General features: G+C 37.9%; 1 protein-coding gene across 3 annotated transcripts in view; it reads left to right on the forward strand.

The window, feature by feature from the left end:
- The window catches only part of LOC134648753 (NAD(+) hydrolase sarm1), a 102,351-nt gene that overhangs the window by 2,048 nt on the left and 84,489 nt on the right, over positions 1–15,814 (forward strand). For 2 of the 3 annotated variants that reach the window (XM_063503275.1, XM_063503276.1), the window contains exon 1: positions 4,386–4,912. In XM_063503275.1, the coding sequence (XP_063359345.1) occupies positions 4,568–4,912 (345 nt within the window). In that variant the 5' untranslated portion in view covers positions 4,386–4,567. Of the gene's footprint in view, positions 1–57; positions 258–4,385; positions 4,913–15,814 lie in introns of those variants that run through there. The other variant, XM_063503274.1, reaches the window with a different exon arrangement.

Consider the following 15,814-nt stretch of genomic DNA (forward strand, 5'->3'; position numbering starts at 1 on the left):
GCACTCTTGCTCATTTTAAGCAAAATGCGCTACAACTAGCTGTGTTCTCCATTCCAGCTCGTCTCAACTTCCGTCCACTGACGGCCAACCTGCCGTATTCTCACTCCGACCACGAGCAACTCTCCCAAGAGGAAGAGCTGCTCTCGTCTCCACAGCTGGAGCTGGATACGGCAGAGATGGACCAGCAGCTGCGCTCTGAGCAGCAGTTTATGGAGCGAGGAGCGGCTATGGCTATGGAGGAAAGCGATGGCGATACGGTAAGTTTAGGAACATGATTATATATATAGGTACGGAACTGCGATTATATTTTTGCAGAACCTTACCTTATTTAAACTGTCAAAAGGCTAACAAGCTTCATTCTACGACACACGGACATACATAACATATATGTATTCACATCTTCGTCAATTGTGTTATTTGTATGTTAATAATTAAGATTGACATGTCAAAGTTTCTTGCAAAGTGACCCTGACAGGGCATATATATTTTACTACTATTGTTTAAAAAGCTAATTTAACGGTGTTTCGTACCTAAATAGTACTATGTAGGTATAGTTTAAATTTTTATCTTTATTCTACCACTTTTTGCAAATACATATTCGTTTTGCTGTATTATTTTCTCTTTTATACCGATTACGTCGCTACTTAAGACTTTAAACACATGTCATGTCATGAGACTTTTCTTAAAAGATATAATAATATATCTACTCTACAGTAACCGTGATTCACTCTGACAGATATATTTAAAGTTACAAAGAAATGTCTACTCTACTATTTTCTCGCAGCATTTTGCGAAAACTGCCAATTGATGATAATTGTGATAAATGACTTTTAAAACAAAACATAAGTATACTTTTAAAATCACACTTTTTGCCGGTTTGAAACGGCTGTTAAGTTGAAATAGATCATTAGGTTGGAACAAATTGGTTTGAGCTCGCTCCATGGTATAATGTTATTAATCAGCGTTTCAAATCGAAAAATATACACGTCTTTTTCGATGAGTACCTATACCAAATTAATACCTATAAAAAACATTTCATAGGATTTCCTAGTCTACTTACATATATGTATATAACAATATTATTAACCTTTTGGAATTTAAAATAGAAAAATAATAATAGGTTATAACCTAAAGTATTTATTTTTCTATTTTAAATTCCAAAAGGTTAATAATATTGTTATATTCTAATTGTTAGGTACACATTCATCGCAGAAATAGGTAGGTATTAGAAAATTAGCAAACATATTCTTATGAAGTGGCTAGTTACTGGCTGCTTACCTACTGGCAATATTGATAAATAAAATATGACTTGTCTGGCACAGAATAGTTGTATAAACTCCAATTTTTATATACTAGACTAAATGTGTAGGTTTCACAGAGACTATGGCCTATTGTTGTTTTGTAATTTTAGTTAACTACATTAGTTACGAGGTAATACGTATTACGTTAGTCTTTATTGAAATTTGTGTGTCGTTTAACAAGCAATAGGTACCATGTCAAAATTATAAAAATGTACACATACTTATTAGTATTCAGACCATACATTATATAGGTACCACCTATGCATATACTCTCTCTTCCGTTATATAAAATGTATCTGAAACAATTAGACGCGCAATAAAACGTCTTGGCGAGCGTGTCATAAAAAAACCGAATTTTCCTAACATCACAAGTTTCTCAGATGTCCCAATTTACATTTTACAACTCGTTAATATCCCTGGATAAAGACTATAGTCTTAATTTGATAATGTGGCTCATGCAGTTGGTATAAGATTCATTTTTAAAGGGTTCTCATTTATCGATATTTGTAACCGGTGGTTGCGACAGCGACATGAAATTGCGCCGCGTGCCCTAGTTCGCATCTGTCGCCTGTCCGAATCTGCGTTGACGCTGTCTGCAGGTTGAGATGACCCACTTGTCATTAGTCACTAGGAAGGTACCGAATGTACCTGCCTAAACATTAGATAAATACTATTTTCAGTATACCTATAGCTACATGATGTAGTAGACGCATTATTATAGACTAAGTATCAAAAGGAGGCGCCGAATGTATATGAAAACTTTCACAGTCTAGTACAAAACTTGCGTTCTTGAGTTCTGTAAGATGAGTAATGCCTCCTCTACACGATGGGCCAACGCCGGCCACTCCAAGGGACGCAGCCATGCGGTAGAATGAGATAGCAATATCACTTGCTCCCTCTAACGCATAAATGCGTCCCTTGGAGTGGCCGGCGTTGGCCCATCGTGTAGAGGAGCCATAAGGTTAGATACCAGAGGTAGCGTAGCGATGGATCTTTATTTGTCCCATAAGCCTTTAAATGTAAGTACTTATGTAACGGGTCTCTATTGTTTCCCAAATAGTTTTAAGCCATAATGTATTGTTTGCCCGAATTTTCGTTAGTCATAATTCATTTGGTTCAGAAACGCGTCACTTTTCAGGATTGCCATAAAACAAACCTAACCTAACCTATCTATAGGATAACCTAACGAAAATCCTGAAATGTTTACGGTTTCAGTTTTATGACTAACGAACGATAATATGACAAACAATACATTATGACTTGATACTTTATGGGAAACAACGGGACCCCGTATGGAACTTCTCTTCGTTGCTATCTCTAGCGTTCATGTACCTACCCACACCACTCGAATTAAAAAAAAACCGGCCAAATGCGAGTCGGACTCGCGCACGGAGGGTTCCGCACCATCAACAAAAAATAGAGCAAAACAAGCAAAAAAACGGTCACCCATTCAAGTACTGACCCCGCCCGACGTTGCTTAACTTCGGTCAAAAATCACGTTTGTTGTATGGGAGCCCCACTTAAATCTTTATTTTATTCTGTTTTTAGTATTTGTTGTTACAGCGGCAACAGAAATACATCATCTGTGAAAATTTCAACTGTCTAGCTATCACGGTTCGTGAGATACAGCCTGGTGACAGACGGACGGACGGACGGACAGCGGAGTCTTAGTAATAGGGTCCCGTTTTTACCCTTTGGGTACGGAACCCTAAAAAGATACATTTTCTGACCATTTTCTGAATGAAATGGAGGTTTATGTTCCAAGGATATAAGAAAAAACATTAAATATGTCTCTTAAAATTCTGTTACACATTCTGCAAGCATGTTTGATGTCTAAATTCATGCCGATAAATTTATACACTTAAATTTATGGTATACACCTTACCCATACTAATAGCATGATGTTTGCAATAGGTGGAATTGGTAGTGAGCGTATCGTAGCAAGTATCTAAACAGTCGTTTAGTACCTAGTTTAGGCAAACTTAGACTAGAGGCCTTATATATGTATATTTTGAGCTTTAAAGCTTATTTACATACAACTGCGCTTGATTCCTTACTTTTCGCACAGACCTACCTTTCATACGAGTATGTTCTCCTACCTATCTTTCATACGAGTATGTTCTGTGTTCTGGAATCTAGACTAAACTAAAAATCTGTGAAACTGCGTTTGCTGGTCTGTCAACGACGGACTACAAAAACCTTCCTGCCGAAATGTTGACCTTTGCTCTTGAAGGCAAAATTTTACCCTTTATTGCTATCTCTATTTTAAGTACTCAACTTACAAATATTAATATCTGGGTGACCGAGCTTCGCTCGGAAAATATATAAAATCTCGAAAATGCGCGTTTTCCCAGAGATAAGACCTAGCTAGAGCGATTTTTCGCCCCCGAAAACCCCCATATAGCAAATTTCATCGAAATCGTTAGAGCCGTTTCCGAGATCCCCGAAATATATATATATATATATATATATATATATAAATAAACAAGAATTGCTCGTTTAAAGGTATTAGATAGATAGATAGATTAGATGTAGTTGCGTGTACATTTAGCTTGACAACGGTTTTCAGTTGCAAAGTAACTTGTTTGCCTTACGACCCTCTCTCGTGGCGTACCACTGTTTATCAGCGGTCGCCCGGCAACCGCTGCCACAACACGTGCGGTATCAACATCGCGGAAAACAAATAAAATGGAATAAGGTCGCTTAGGACATACCGAGCCTTGCCACTTGTTTACGAGTTAGTTTAGCACAGGACGTGAGGCTGATTATATGCGAGACTGTACGATCGTAAAAATTTCTTCAAGCGTGTTTGAGCTCGGATTGTTCTCGTGGTGAAGTTTGTAATGGGTGATGTGTGATCGATACGGTCATCGGTGGCGTGCGGAACCGTGGCGTGCCTGGCGGGCGCCTGTTGGTGGGGAACTGTGATTAGGTTGCTGGCAGGCATCTCATCGCGGTGGCGGCGCGCGTCTAGCCAGCACCGGGAACAATGATCACGCCTTGACCTTGCGGCGCGGGGGCCGGGAGCATGATGACGCCACCGCGACCGACACGCGGTTTGGCTTTCGGATGCGATCCTTCGTCGGCGGCATCCGCGTAATCGGCGGTCAGCGCGATTTCGAAGTTTGCGTCAAAAATACCGGCGGGTGCGCGCCGCGACGCTGAGCCTCATTCGCGAGCCGGCGCCGCCGCCGACGCGACCGAACGACCGACCGACCGAGCCGACTCCCGCCGACCGAGTGAACGCGACATGCGCGCGACCAGACATGGGTAATGTGCAGTGCTGCGCCAGCGGACGCTTCCACGAGGGCAAGAAGACGAAGAAGCCGAAGAAACAAAAGAAGGAAAAGTCGAAAGGAGTCAGTGCGAAGAATAACGTTATTGGTGGTAAACCCAGTGCGGATTGTAAAGTGATGGCCGAGGACTCTTCCGAGCGCGCTGCGCCTGCTGCTGCGCCGATAGAAGCGCTGACGCAGGCCGCGCCTCCTGCCGAAGTTGTGCCGGATGGCCAGCCGCAGCCAAGTGTGCAGGAACCGGGAACTACCGACACCGACAACGACGGACAACGTAACGAAAGCATGGCTGAAGCGAGGGAGCGATTCTTCACACAGGTCAGCCTACTATTTTTATTCCCATCAATAACTATTTTCTACTAAAAGCGTTTTCATTTATCTCGTATCTCGTATTACATTTTAAATGTTCTAGTAATATTTTCTGGCACGTTTCGATACGGTTCATTAAATCCTTTTATCATTCCGACGTCTGAGAACTTCTGCTTTGCATCAGCTGCTCTTGATAATGGCTCTTAAGCGCTATCTTGTTTATTTACGTTCCTTATCGTGAGGGTCTCAGTCAATAAAACAGATGCTTGTTTACTACTTACACATTAATACGCATCTGAAAAGTAAAATGACCCTATGAATGAATATGGTGTATAATACTTTTAAGAAGTACGGCGACAGGTACTTAACTTTGGTACCCGCGTAATAAATTTACTAAGATACTTTTTTTTTAAACAAGTCAAATAATAATATATATCAAATACAACTTAAATAGCGTTTGTCAAACCGTTATATATCGAACTTTACGCTCATAATTATTAGTCAGGAAAACTATATTGTTTGTATTTCATATTTTTTTGGTAAGTATATTTATACATATAGGCATCCTTTTATATATCCACAAGACGATTTGCACCATACAGCTGAGTATCAGAATCTGTCATTCTGCCGTATTCGAACTTCGAGATATGTATTCACAATAGACGACACGTACTAGATCCATTCTAGATACATAGTTTAGATATCAACTAGTTCTCTTTTGCAGCGCAATTCGGGCAACCAATGTCACTTTTACGTTAGATAGAGTTAGATATCTACGAGTATTAGATGTGAATTGGATCTCTAAATCATGTCTTGTGGAAATCGTTCAAGAGTATCTCCAGAATCGCGGAAATGTCAAATTTGACAGGTTAGATCTTATACATATCGTTATCGTATCTTGGTGATGTCTACAAGATATCTAATAGATGTCTATTTCAAAATCCGAATCGGGTCCTAAGATGCGATCTAATATCTAATACCGGGAAAGGCCCCAAATTCAGAGAACAACCTGCATGTGTATCAAAAATTAACTATTAGAAAGTTAAATCAATTAAATTTTCCGTGGCTAAAATGAGGAAAGGTATGCGCCGATAATATCACAATTTATATTCAGCTTACCTCCTTCACCTTTTTTGGGTTAAAAAGACAGTATAAAATTGAACGTACGAAGTACAACGGAATGTTTAGGGATGGGACAATACCGTTATTAGTACCTACTTTAGTAACTTTATTGTTATGGTAAGTACATTTTAATAATTTAATACGTATTTAATAAGACACACCAAAAAAATATTTTTTGCATTATATATTCATTAGACATGTTTGACAGAATACGCGTTCATTAGTTACGAGTATGTTATGACAACAAGTCAGTTAGGTATGTAAACTTATTACTTACAGGAATTAATCATAATATTCACAATGTATTTAAACTATTACCTTCTCTTAACTATACAAACACCTGAAAACGCGCAAAGTTTGCCTAAAGAGTACTTAACTTAAATTAGGTAAGAAGGTATATAGATTTGAACAATTGAGGCATGAAAATATTAAGGAGCAGTTACAACTAATAACTAAATACATGCATGAGAACTCCACTTTAGTACCTACCTACATAGTATAAAACAAAGTCGCTTCCCGCTGTCTGTCTGTCCCTATATATGCTTAGATCTTTAAAACTATGCAACGGATTTTGATGCGGTTTTTTTAGGGTTCCGTAGCCAAATGGCAAAAAACGGAACCCTTATAGATTCGTCATGTATGTCTGTCCGTCTGTCTGTCCGTCCGTATGTCACAGCCACTTTTCTCCGAAACTATAAGAACTATGCTGTTGAAACTTGGTAAGTAGATGTATTTTGTGAACCGCATTAAGATTTTCACACAAAAATAGAAAAAAAACAATAACTTTTTGGGGTTCCCCATACTTCGAACTGAAACTCAAAAATTTTTTTTTCATCAATCCCATACGTGTGGGGTATCTATGGATAGGTCTTCAAAAATGATATTGAGGTTCCTAATATCATTTTTTTCTAAACTGAATAGTTTGCGCGAGAGACACTTCCAAAGTGGTAAAATGTGTGTCCCCCCCCCCCCGTAACTTCTAAAATAAGAGAATGATAAAACTAAAAAAAATATATGATGTACATTACCATGTAAACTTCCACCGAAAATTGGTTTGAACGAGATCTAGTAAGTAGTTTTTTTTTTATACGTCATAAATCGCCTAAATACGGAACCCTTCATGGGCGAGTCCGACTCGCACTTGGCCGCTTTTTTAATAGATAGAATGATTCAAGAGGAAGGTTTATGTATAATTTGTTAACCCGTGCGAATCCGGGTGGGGTCGCTAGTAGTCCATAATTTAAAAAAATGATTATGTTGCACAAAATAATTTCAGTTCAGTGGTTGCGCACAATTTGTTAAATATTTATTAATGTTTAATTTACGAAAGTAACTTTTTAATTTTTAATATATTTTTACACATGTATTAGACACACTTGAGACATTAAGCGTGGACAGGTTCTAGCGATGATCTAACTTGCATGTATTATTTGTCAAGGACCTCGCACCTTACACACGCACATTAATGTGAATATTGCTGCTTGTTTATAATAATTAATTAGTACTCGTAAATATACACACAAATATATCTAAAAACATTAAGTAGGTAATTTGAATCAGGCGTTACTTAGCGGAAGTCCACTGAAATAAATAGGTTCAAATATTTGTTAAAATTATGTCATTATAGTTACCATGGTTAACCTACTTATATGGTGATAAGTATGGTATACTAATAGATAGACCATGACTTACATTCACTATATGTTGAATCTAATGAACCCATTAAATAAATAAAATAAATGAATATTATAGGACATTCTTACACAGACTAAGTCCCACAGTAAGCTCAAGAAGGCTTGTGTTGTGGGTACTCAGACAACGATATATATAATATATAAATACATAGAAAACAAATATCTGTGCTTATCACACAAATAAATGCCCTTACTGGGATTCGAACCCAGGACCGCATACATAATACATTACACATTATTTTATACGTATCGAATTAATATTATGACAATAAGTACTCAGTTTAGTCGTCAAGGTAAACGTGTACCGGAGTAAACATCTCACCAATCATTTAAGCACACAAAACACGAAAGAATTGCGGACATGTTATTGAAGTACATAACTTTTTGTTACCAGTGGGTATCTATATTATAGTGTACCATTTGTGTTAAGAAATAAATTTAAAAAAGATCACTCGCGCTTTAATCTGTAACATCCCTATGTGTTACTTTATGGATTTTTTAAGTCAAATTAGACATCTTTAGGACATTCGCTTTTCAGTCGAATTGGCAAATGTCGAGGCATTTTTAATTTTTTATTCTACCAGCGGCAGCGGGAACTGAGCGCGTAGGTATCCCAAAAAATGGCCAAAGTTATTAGCGTTGTCATCTATGTGTATGGTTTCCAATATACGAATTAATTTCATTTTCGGATAATATTAACAAATATTATTTATTATTATTTATTTATATTTAATACTTGTTTTAGTCTGAAATTTCTAAATACCTAACTATCTATAATAGCTATCTAGAAACTAAAAACATACCAACTGGCTTCATATTTGGAAATAGGACTCATATAACATGGTTTTTCCTTCTGTAACTGAAAGTAAACATTCTGAATTTGCTCTCCTACGAATTATGACTCACGAAATCGTGTCCGAAATCAAAATAGTGAATAAAACCTTATATTTAGAATATTCCTTGAATTTTCGCGTCACTATAGAGAGTTACTCACACGCACTGTGTCATTGACTTAGCTCGGAAAGTGACCGAGTGTGCTTTTGGAGTGTGTCCAGAATATTCCCGAAATAACTGGTGTTCCGAATTCATTCGTGAATTTATAAGCGGTTAGCAAACGCTGGTTCCGCTTTATAATGTAACTGCGATGTTTGATGTCGATGCGTGCCTTTGTACCGTGGAAATAGGAAAGTTATTTTGGAGCGTGATCGTGTGCCTAACTTTATGCGAACATTTGATGAGGAAAATCGATATTGCCTCTCGTCTATCGGAATGTAAACACACACAATAAAACTAAGATTTATATTGGATATATCTACTTTTTTATTATTTAGTAGATTATGCAGTATACCGACCGATTATTAACACTTCCGCTTATTCAATTTGTTGTAATGTAATGTAATGCAATAGTGCCGAATCGACCCGTTGCAGCAGCGAACGTGTTAAGTACCTATATAAGGTGGAAGGTGATGGACTTGGGTTAAATTTAACGCAAGTTTCGTATTTTGGCGTATTTACAACACACTCTATATTGTAACGGGCCCTGTTATCAAACACAATAACCATACTACCGTTAAGTTGATAAAATTGATAAAATGAATATGTAAAAATTTACGACTTTAACCTAAATATAAAACTAATAATGCGATAAGCAACATTTTATGCAAAATGCATATGTTTTTATAGTAGCGGTAACCAATTATACTCAAAATCGACCGTCCCACAGCACTGCAGCACACGTATCAACTAAGCACTTTTACGTTCCGATACAATTTTGCGTATGCTGCGCCGTATAACGGAGGTCGCATTATGTCATGACTAAGTAATAAAAAAATATGAACGGTAAATAATTGTCTATCTGTACGGCTACCATCAGTTTGGCACTGACATAAACGCCATCGAGAACGTAATTTACTTTCTATGCATCTCGCTCGTACTCGCATATTAGTGCAAACGAAATGTATAGAAAGTAAATTACGTTCTCGATAGCGTAAATGTCAGTTTTGACACTGTCGGTGACTCATGGTACGGGCTCTGGAAATTCTGGCACGGATCTATACTTATCTGTCATGGATTTTTTGCTCCAAATAACGCTGTCATTGTCAAGGTAAGGAGATATCGCAATAAACAATTATCGTCGTTTGTGCCTTGCTTACCATGAAACTTGCCAAGTTTTGTACGAAGTCTATCCAGGATATTAAACCAGAAATAATTGGAATCAGAGTTACATCTTTAACAGACATAATGTATATACCTTTATAGCTACATATTAATATTATACGAGTACATAAAACATAATACAATACAATAATAATCAGTTTAAACAATTGAAGGGATGTTTAGAAAAACAACATAACTGCTTAGAGCGGTTGACACTTTTTTAAGAACATTGTTAATCGTTTCAGGTGTCAACCAGTGTAGTCAGTTATGTTGTTTTTGTAAACATCCCTTCAATTATTTTTATTGTCTATTCAGTCTATTCTACGTGTCTTTGTATAGTTGCAACCATCGTAAACTCGATTGGGCTACTATGTTGCTTTAATGTGAGTTGCTAATAACGTCTACCTCGCTTTATCACTAAACTATAAAATAATTATAATGGTTAATTATATCAATTTACAATGATAGGATGAATATGGAATGAGGAACGTGAAATACACGAATGAAGTAACAGGGAATTAAATTAACCCCAGGGGTGATACTTAAGGCCATTTGTACTTGTTTTTATTGTCCAATAAAGTTTAAATAATTAAATAGACATAGGTACAGTCAGTACCCAAAGTAACGAATCAGACTAGGCGTCAAAATCCGTTACTAATGATAATAATGATGCTGACTAATATACCTATCTATAGCATGTATGTAAATTGTAGACTCATAGTGTTGTGTTCCTGCCGGCGAGTAAGGTTGCCACAGCTCAACGAGGGTGCGGGGTGTTAGGGTCGGCAACGTGCATGTAACATCTCTGGAGTTGTAGGCGTTCATAGGCTACGGTAACCGCTTACAGGCGGACCGTATGCTTGTTTACAAAAAAGATGACTATTAGGCGACCGTACTTACATACAGGCTGACACAAAAACGGCAGTTCTCGCGATTCGTGCCACTCAAGGGTGTTTACGCTGTTGTTTAGCACAACGGCCAGCCTTGGAGGCTCTCTATGAATAGCACAAACATATACAGTGTGCATTATTAATTATTATTATACTTCAGAATATGCTTTAATAATTTTGAAATTGGAAGGTTAGAGGGTGAAGGAAAAGTAGAATAGAACAACCCTTGTGCTACTTTTATTTATCTTTTTAAGGGCTCATTTAGACGGCGCGCGAACTCGTATACGATTTTAGTTACATTGCGGACCATTGAGGTTACATCAATTCAGCCGACCGATCAAATGACGCAATGTAATGAAACTCGCATGCGAGTTCTCGCACTGTCTAAATGAGCCCTTAAGCTGTTGCGGTCTGTTTTGTAGTAAATGATAGGTCTATTCACATACTGGGTCTTATATGTCCCGAGTTTAATGATTATTTATTAGTACACGTAATATTCTTGCAGTTTTGTACGTATCCTAATTTTCAATTCACCTTTTCAAGCAAATGGCTCAGAGGATCTGTGAATATAAAGCGGATTCAGACAAATGTTGTGTGTAACTGTGAATGTGTCATGTTATTGTATTTATGTAGTGTAGGTAATATATTTTTATTGATTTTGTATAATTTGATTGCACATTTTTGGGTACAAACTGCCCGACAGTTCAGTCAAATACAATCAGAAAAAAATGCCGTCTTTTCTGTAGGTGTAGACATTACAAAAATTAACGTTAAGTAAAAGTAAAGTTAATGTTAAGAATAACGTTTTAACATGCCATTGACAGAATATTCGTATAAACTTAACACATACCTACTTAAAAAGTTTTGGTTCCACTCAGTTTCATGGTCAGCCTGTAGATATATAAGTAGTCAAACAGTCATTTGTTTACATCGATCATTCGACAAAATATCACGTCCAACTGTTTGCTGAAAATAAGAAATGAACGTTGAAAGTCAATTTTAAAAAGATTTGGGGCATTATCTATGAAAAGGGACCTTATTGTCGATGGCGCTTACGCCGCACAGCGTCACGCATCATTGTATTTGTATCGGAGCATCGTTAATAATGGCGTAACCGCCATCGACAATAAGGTCCCTTTTCATAGATAACGTCACATTTGTTTGGCTCATAACACCATGCTACACGTGTTCATTGACGGGTATGTTGCGTAACTCTTTTACTAAAGGAAAAGTTTCAGTTTTTACACAGTTTATTTTAACTTCACTGCGTACTTTACACCTTATAAAACAAAGTCCCCCGCCGTGTCTGGTTGTCTGTATGTTCGCGATAAACTCAAAAACTATTATACGGGTTTTCATGTGCAACTATACCTAGATTCAGCAAAACTATAATATTAGCATACATATTTGTATGGCCCTCATATATAACTAGTACATAAATATTACTCGAATATTCTATTGGATTAGAATAAATCTATAGTCTCTAGTTCATAGTACGTAATAAATAATATTTTAATGTGCAACATAAATAGCACACCCTACCTACCACATTTGAATTAAGGAAAATGAAACAATTGCTTGCTAATTGAACGTACAAACATTATTTACAAATAAATAAACTCATATTACCTGAGTACTATAATTATGTTTATTAAAAGCTGTCAAGACGTTTGTTTATTTTTGTATGTGATTTTGTTTCTAGGCGCGGCGACGGGTCAATGGTGTGTGACGTCACTTGCATAGGGTTGCCACTGATTTTCAAGAAACACGATATTATACAAATAAAAAAGCCCTTTTAATAATGGTACAGGGGATTTCAATCCTTTTTTGGGCGAACGTCTTGCCACCAATGCATTTTCCAAACAGACATTATATAGTCATATATTAGCATTTCTAGATTGGACAATTCAGTCTAGCCCTTAATAGGTAAATATTTATTTAAAAAATATAGACATGCAGACCGAAATTCACGTATGTAGTACGAGTATTTACCACGTGTAGTCGTAGACGATTTCCGTAATGAGACGTACCTACCTATGAACTTTCCTTCGAACGGTTCATGAGATACAGCCTGGTGATAGACAGACGAACAGTGGAGTCTTAGGAATAGGGTCCCGTTTTTACCTTTTGGGTACGGAACCCTAACAAATAAATATCTACTGTTATTGTGTAATAACGATAAGTCCTGAAATTTAATTATAATTAGTAAAGAAGTACCTAAAATTAATTGGATTAATTACAAGGAGTGTCCTCGTTGTACCTATGGTAATGGTGTACTGTATTTTAAATATTTACGTAAGCAAGGAAACGTATATGTACCTACTATATTTATTTAGGTTAGATAATAAGGTACTTGCGGATAGTTATGGATGTATGATAAATATACACATTAGAAGATATTTTACCTATTGAATTTGTAATTTATGTACCTACTAGCTGTGCCCGCGGCTCCGCCCGCGTGGAATTCGGTCTGTGTCAGTAAGCTAATTCATCCCTAATTTCTCTTTCTCTCCCCTGGAGGCGGAACTTGAAGTAAAGTTAACAGATGGTTACGATTAGCGGACTGAAGTCCAGATAAAATATTTTACAATTAGGTAGAAGGTACTTACCACTAAACAAAACTACACTCCAAAACCAATAGTTTTTTTCGCCCTTATTCCAATATTAGACGTGATTTAAACGACACAGAGTTATAGTAGGTGTATAACGGACAATACAGTACTACTTTGTATTTTTACGTTCTTGACTGTACCTATCCAAATCATGTCCATGGCAAATATCATCCAATTATCCAATTGTCCTCCAGTCAAATCATTCTGAGCATGAAAAATTAAGAATTATATACATAGAAATCCATACTTCCTAACAAACTTTCAAATTTAGGTCTAATATTATATTAGTTAGAAGTAAGATTAGAGGAAAGGAGAATATTATAGATATCAAAAACTTGAGGCCGAGTATTTACACTTTACTTACAGTTATGTTTATGCACAACTAAATATCTACATATATGTATGTACCGGGGATTACTTTTAACAGTGTAAAATGTTTAATTATAAATTGGCCTAAGTCGTAGTCGCTTGGTAGGGTGCCCAGAATGCCATCTTTATTAAAGTAGGGCTTAACCCTTAAAATCGTATTAAAAACGCGAGCGTAGCGAGCGCGAATTTTTTTTGATAGAAAAGATGAGAGAAATGTTGTCAGGGACACAGCCGCAATGGTTTACGTGAAACGTTGGTGTGGATATCTAATGCGAAAGCCGAAGGCCGAGCTCCATGTAGGGCCGAAGGCCCGAAGCGTCCAGGATGTCAGTGCTTAAGCACAGAACAATAGTATCAGTGTCTAATTGCGAAGGCCGAAGGCCTAGCTCCAAAGGCCCGAAGCGTCCAGGATGTCAGAGCTTAAGTCGTAGTAGTAGTCGCTCGGTAGGGTGCCCAGAATGCCACCTTTATCAAATTATGCTTAACCTTTAAAATCGTATCAAAAACGCGAGCGCAGCGAGCGCGAATTTTTTTTGATACAAAAAAAATTAGAGAGGCTATGTCAGGGACATAGCCGCAGTGGTTTACGTGAAATTTTGGTGTGGATATCTAATGCGAAAGCCAAAGGCCGAGCTTCATGTAGGGTCGAAGGCCCAAAGCGTCCAGGATGTCAATGCTTAAGTCGTAGTAGTAGTCGCTCGGTAGGGTGCCCAGAATGCCACCTTTATCAAAGTGGGCTTAACCTTTAAGATCGTATTAAAAACGCGAGCGTAGTGAGCGCGAATTTTTTTTGATAGAAAAAAAATTAGAGAGGCTATGCTGACATAGCCCTGAGGACATAGCCGCAGTGGTTTACGTGAAATCTAATGCGAAAGCCGAAGGCCGAGCTCCATGTAGGTCCGAAGGCCCGAAGCGTCCAGGATGTCAGTGCTTAATCACAGAACAATGGTATCAGCGTCTAAATGCGAAAGCCGAAGGCCGAGCACCGCTTAGGGCCGAGGGCCCGAAGCGTCCGTCGTAGTAGTAGTCGCTCGGTAGGGTGCCCAGAATGCCACCTTTATCAAAGTAGGCTTAACCTTAAAAGGTAAAAACGCGAGCGTAGCGAGCGCGAATTTTTTTGATAGAAAAAATTGAGAGAGGCTGTCAAGGACACCGCCGCAATGGTTGAATTTTGGTGTGGATATCTAATGCGAAAGCCGAAGGCCGAGCTCCGCGTAAGGCCGAAGGCCCGAAGCGTCCTGGATGTCAGTGCTTAATCACGGAACAATAGTATAAGTGTCTAAGTGCGAAGGCCGAAGGCCGAGTTCCGCCTAGGGCGGAAGGCCCGAAGCGTCCAGGCTGTCAGTGCTTAAACACAGGACAATAGTATTAATGTAGGTTGATGTGTGTGCTGGGCTCTCCAGTACCCGCTGATGCACTACAGTACTTACCGTCGAGCGCGTCTGTCGTGCGAATCCGCTGAGCGGTCAACCGTTCTTCGCACTGCGTGAACGTCTCCGATTCTTCCTCAGATTCCTGAGACCGTGCTACCTTGTAACCTCAATACGTTGCGAGAATTTCGCGAAAAATTCGTTTTTTTCGGAAAGGTATGGTAACGCGTTTAAAATGCAAGTCCCAAATTGTTTGACATTTACAAAAACTTAATACCTATTTAAAATTTAAAAACTTTCGCGTTTCGAACACATATTAACTCACATTTATAGACGGGCCTATCTCGAAATTTATTTTATTACCTTTATTTACCGACGTTTCGACACAGGTTTCACTGGTCATGGTCGCGGCTAACTGATGTCCCAACAAAATGTCAAAACAGAGATTTGTGCAACTACCCGACGTAAAGTGTATGAAAAAGTTTGGGGTAGACATCATATTTTCAAACCACCCACTTCACATAATGTTAATTATCTATACATATAATAAAGCTGAAGAGGGTCGAAAGTCTGTACATGGAAGATATTCGAAAAAAAAATGGTTGGGGATACTTAGAATCGAGAACAGAACACGTTCCAACAGTTTTTAGAATTTTTGTCTGTTTGTCTGTTTATCTGTTTGTCTGTTTATCTGTTT

The sequence above is a fragment of the Cydia amplana genome, chromosome 6, assembly GCF_948474715.1.
Source record: "Cydia amplana chromosome 6, ilCydAmpl1.1, whole genome shotgun sequence".
Classification (NCBI taxonomy): domain Eukaryota; kingdom Metazoa; phylum Arthropoda; class Insecta; order Lepidoptera; family Tortricidae; genus Cydia; species Cydia amplana.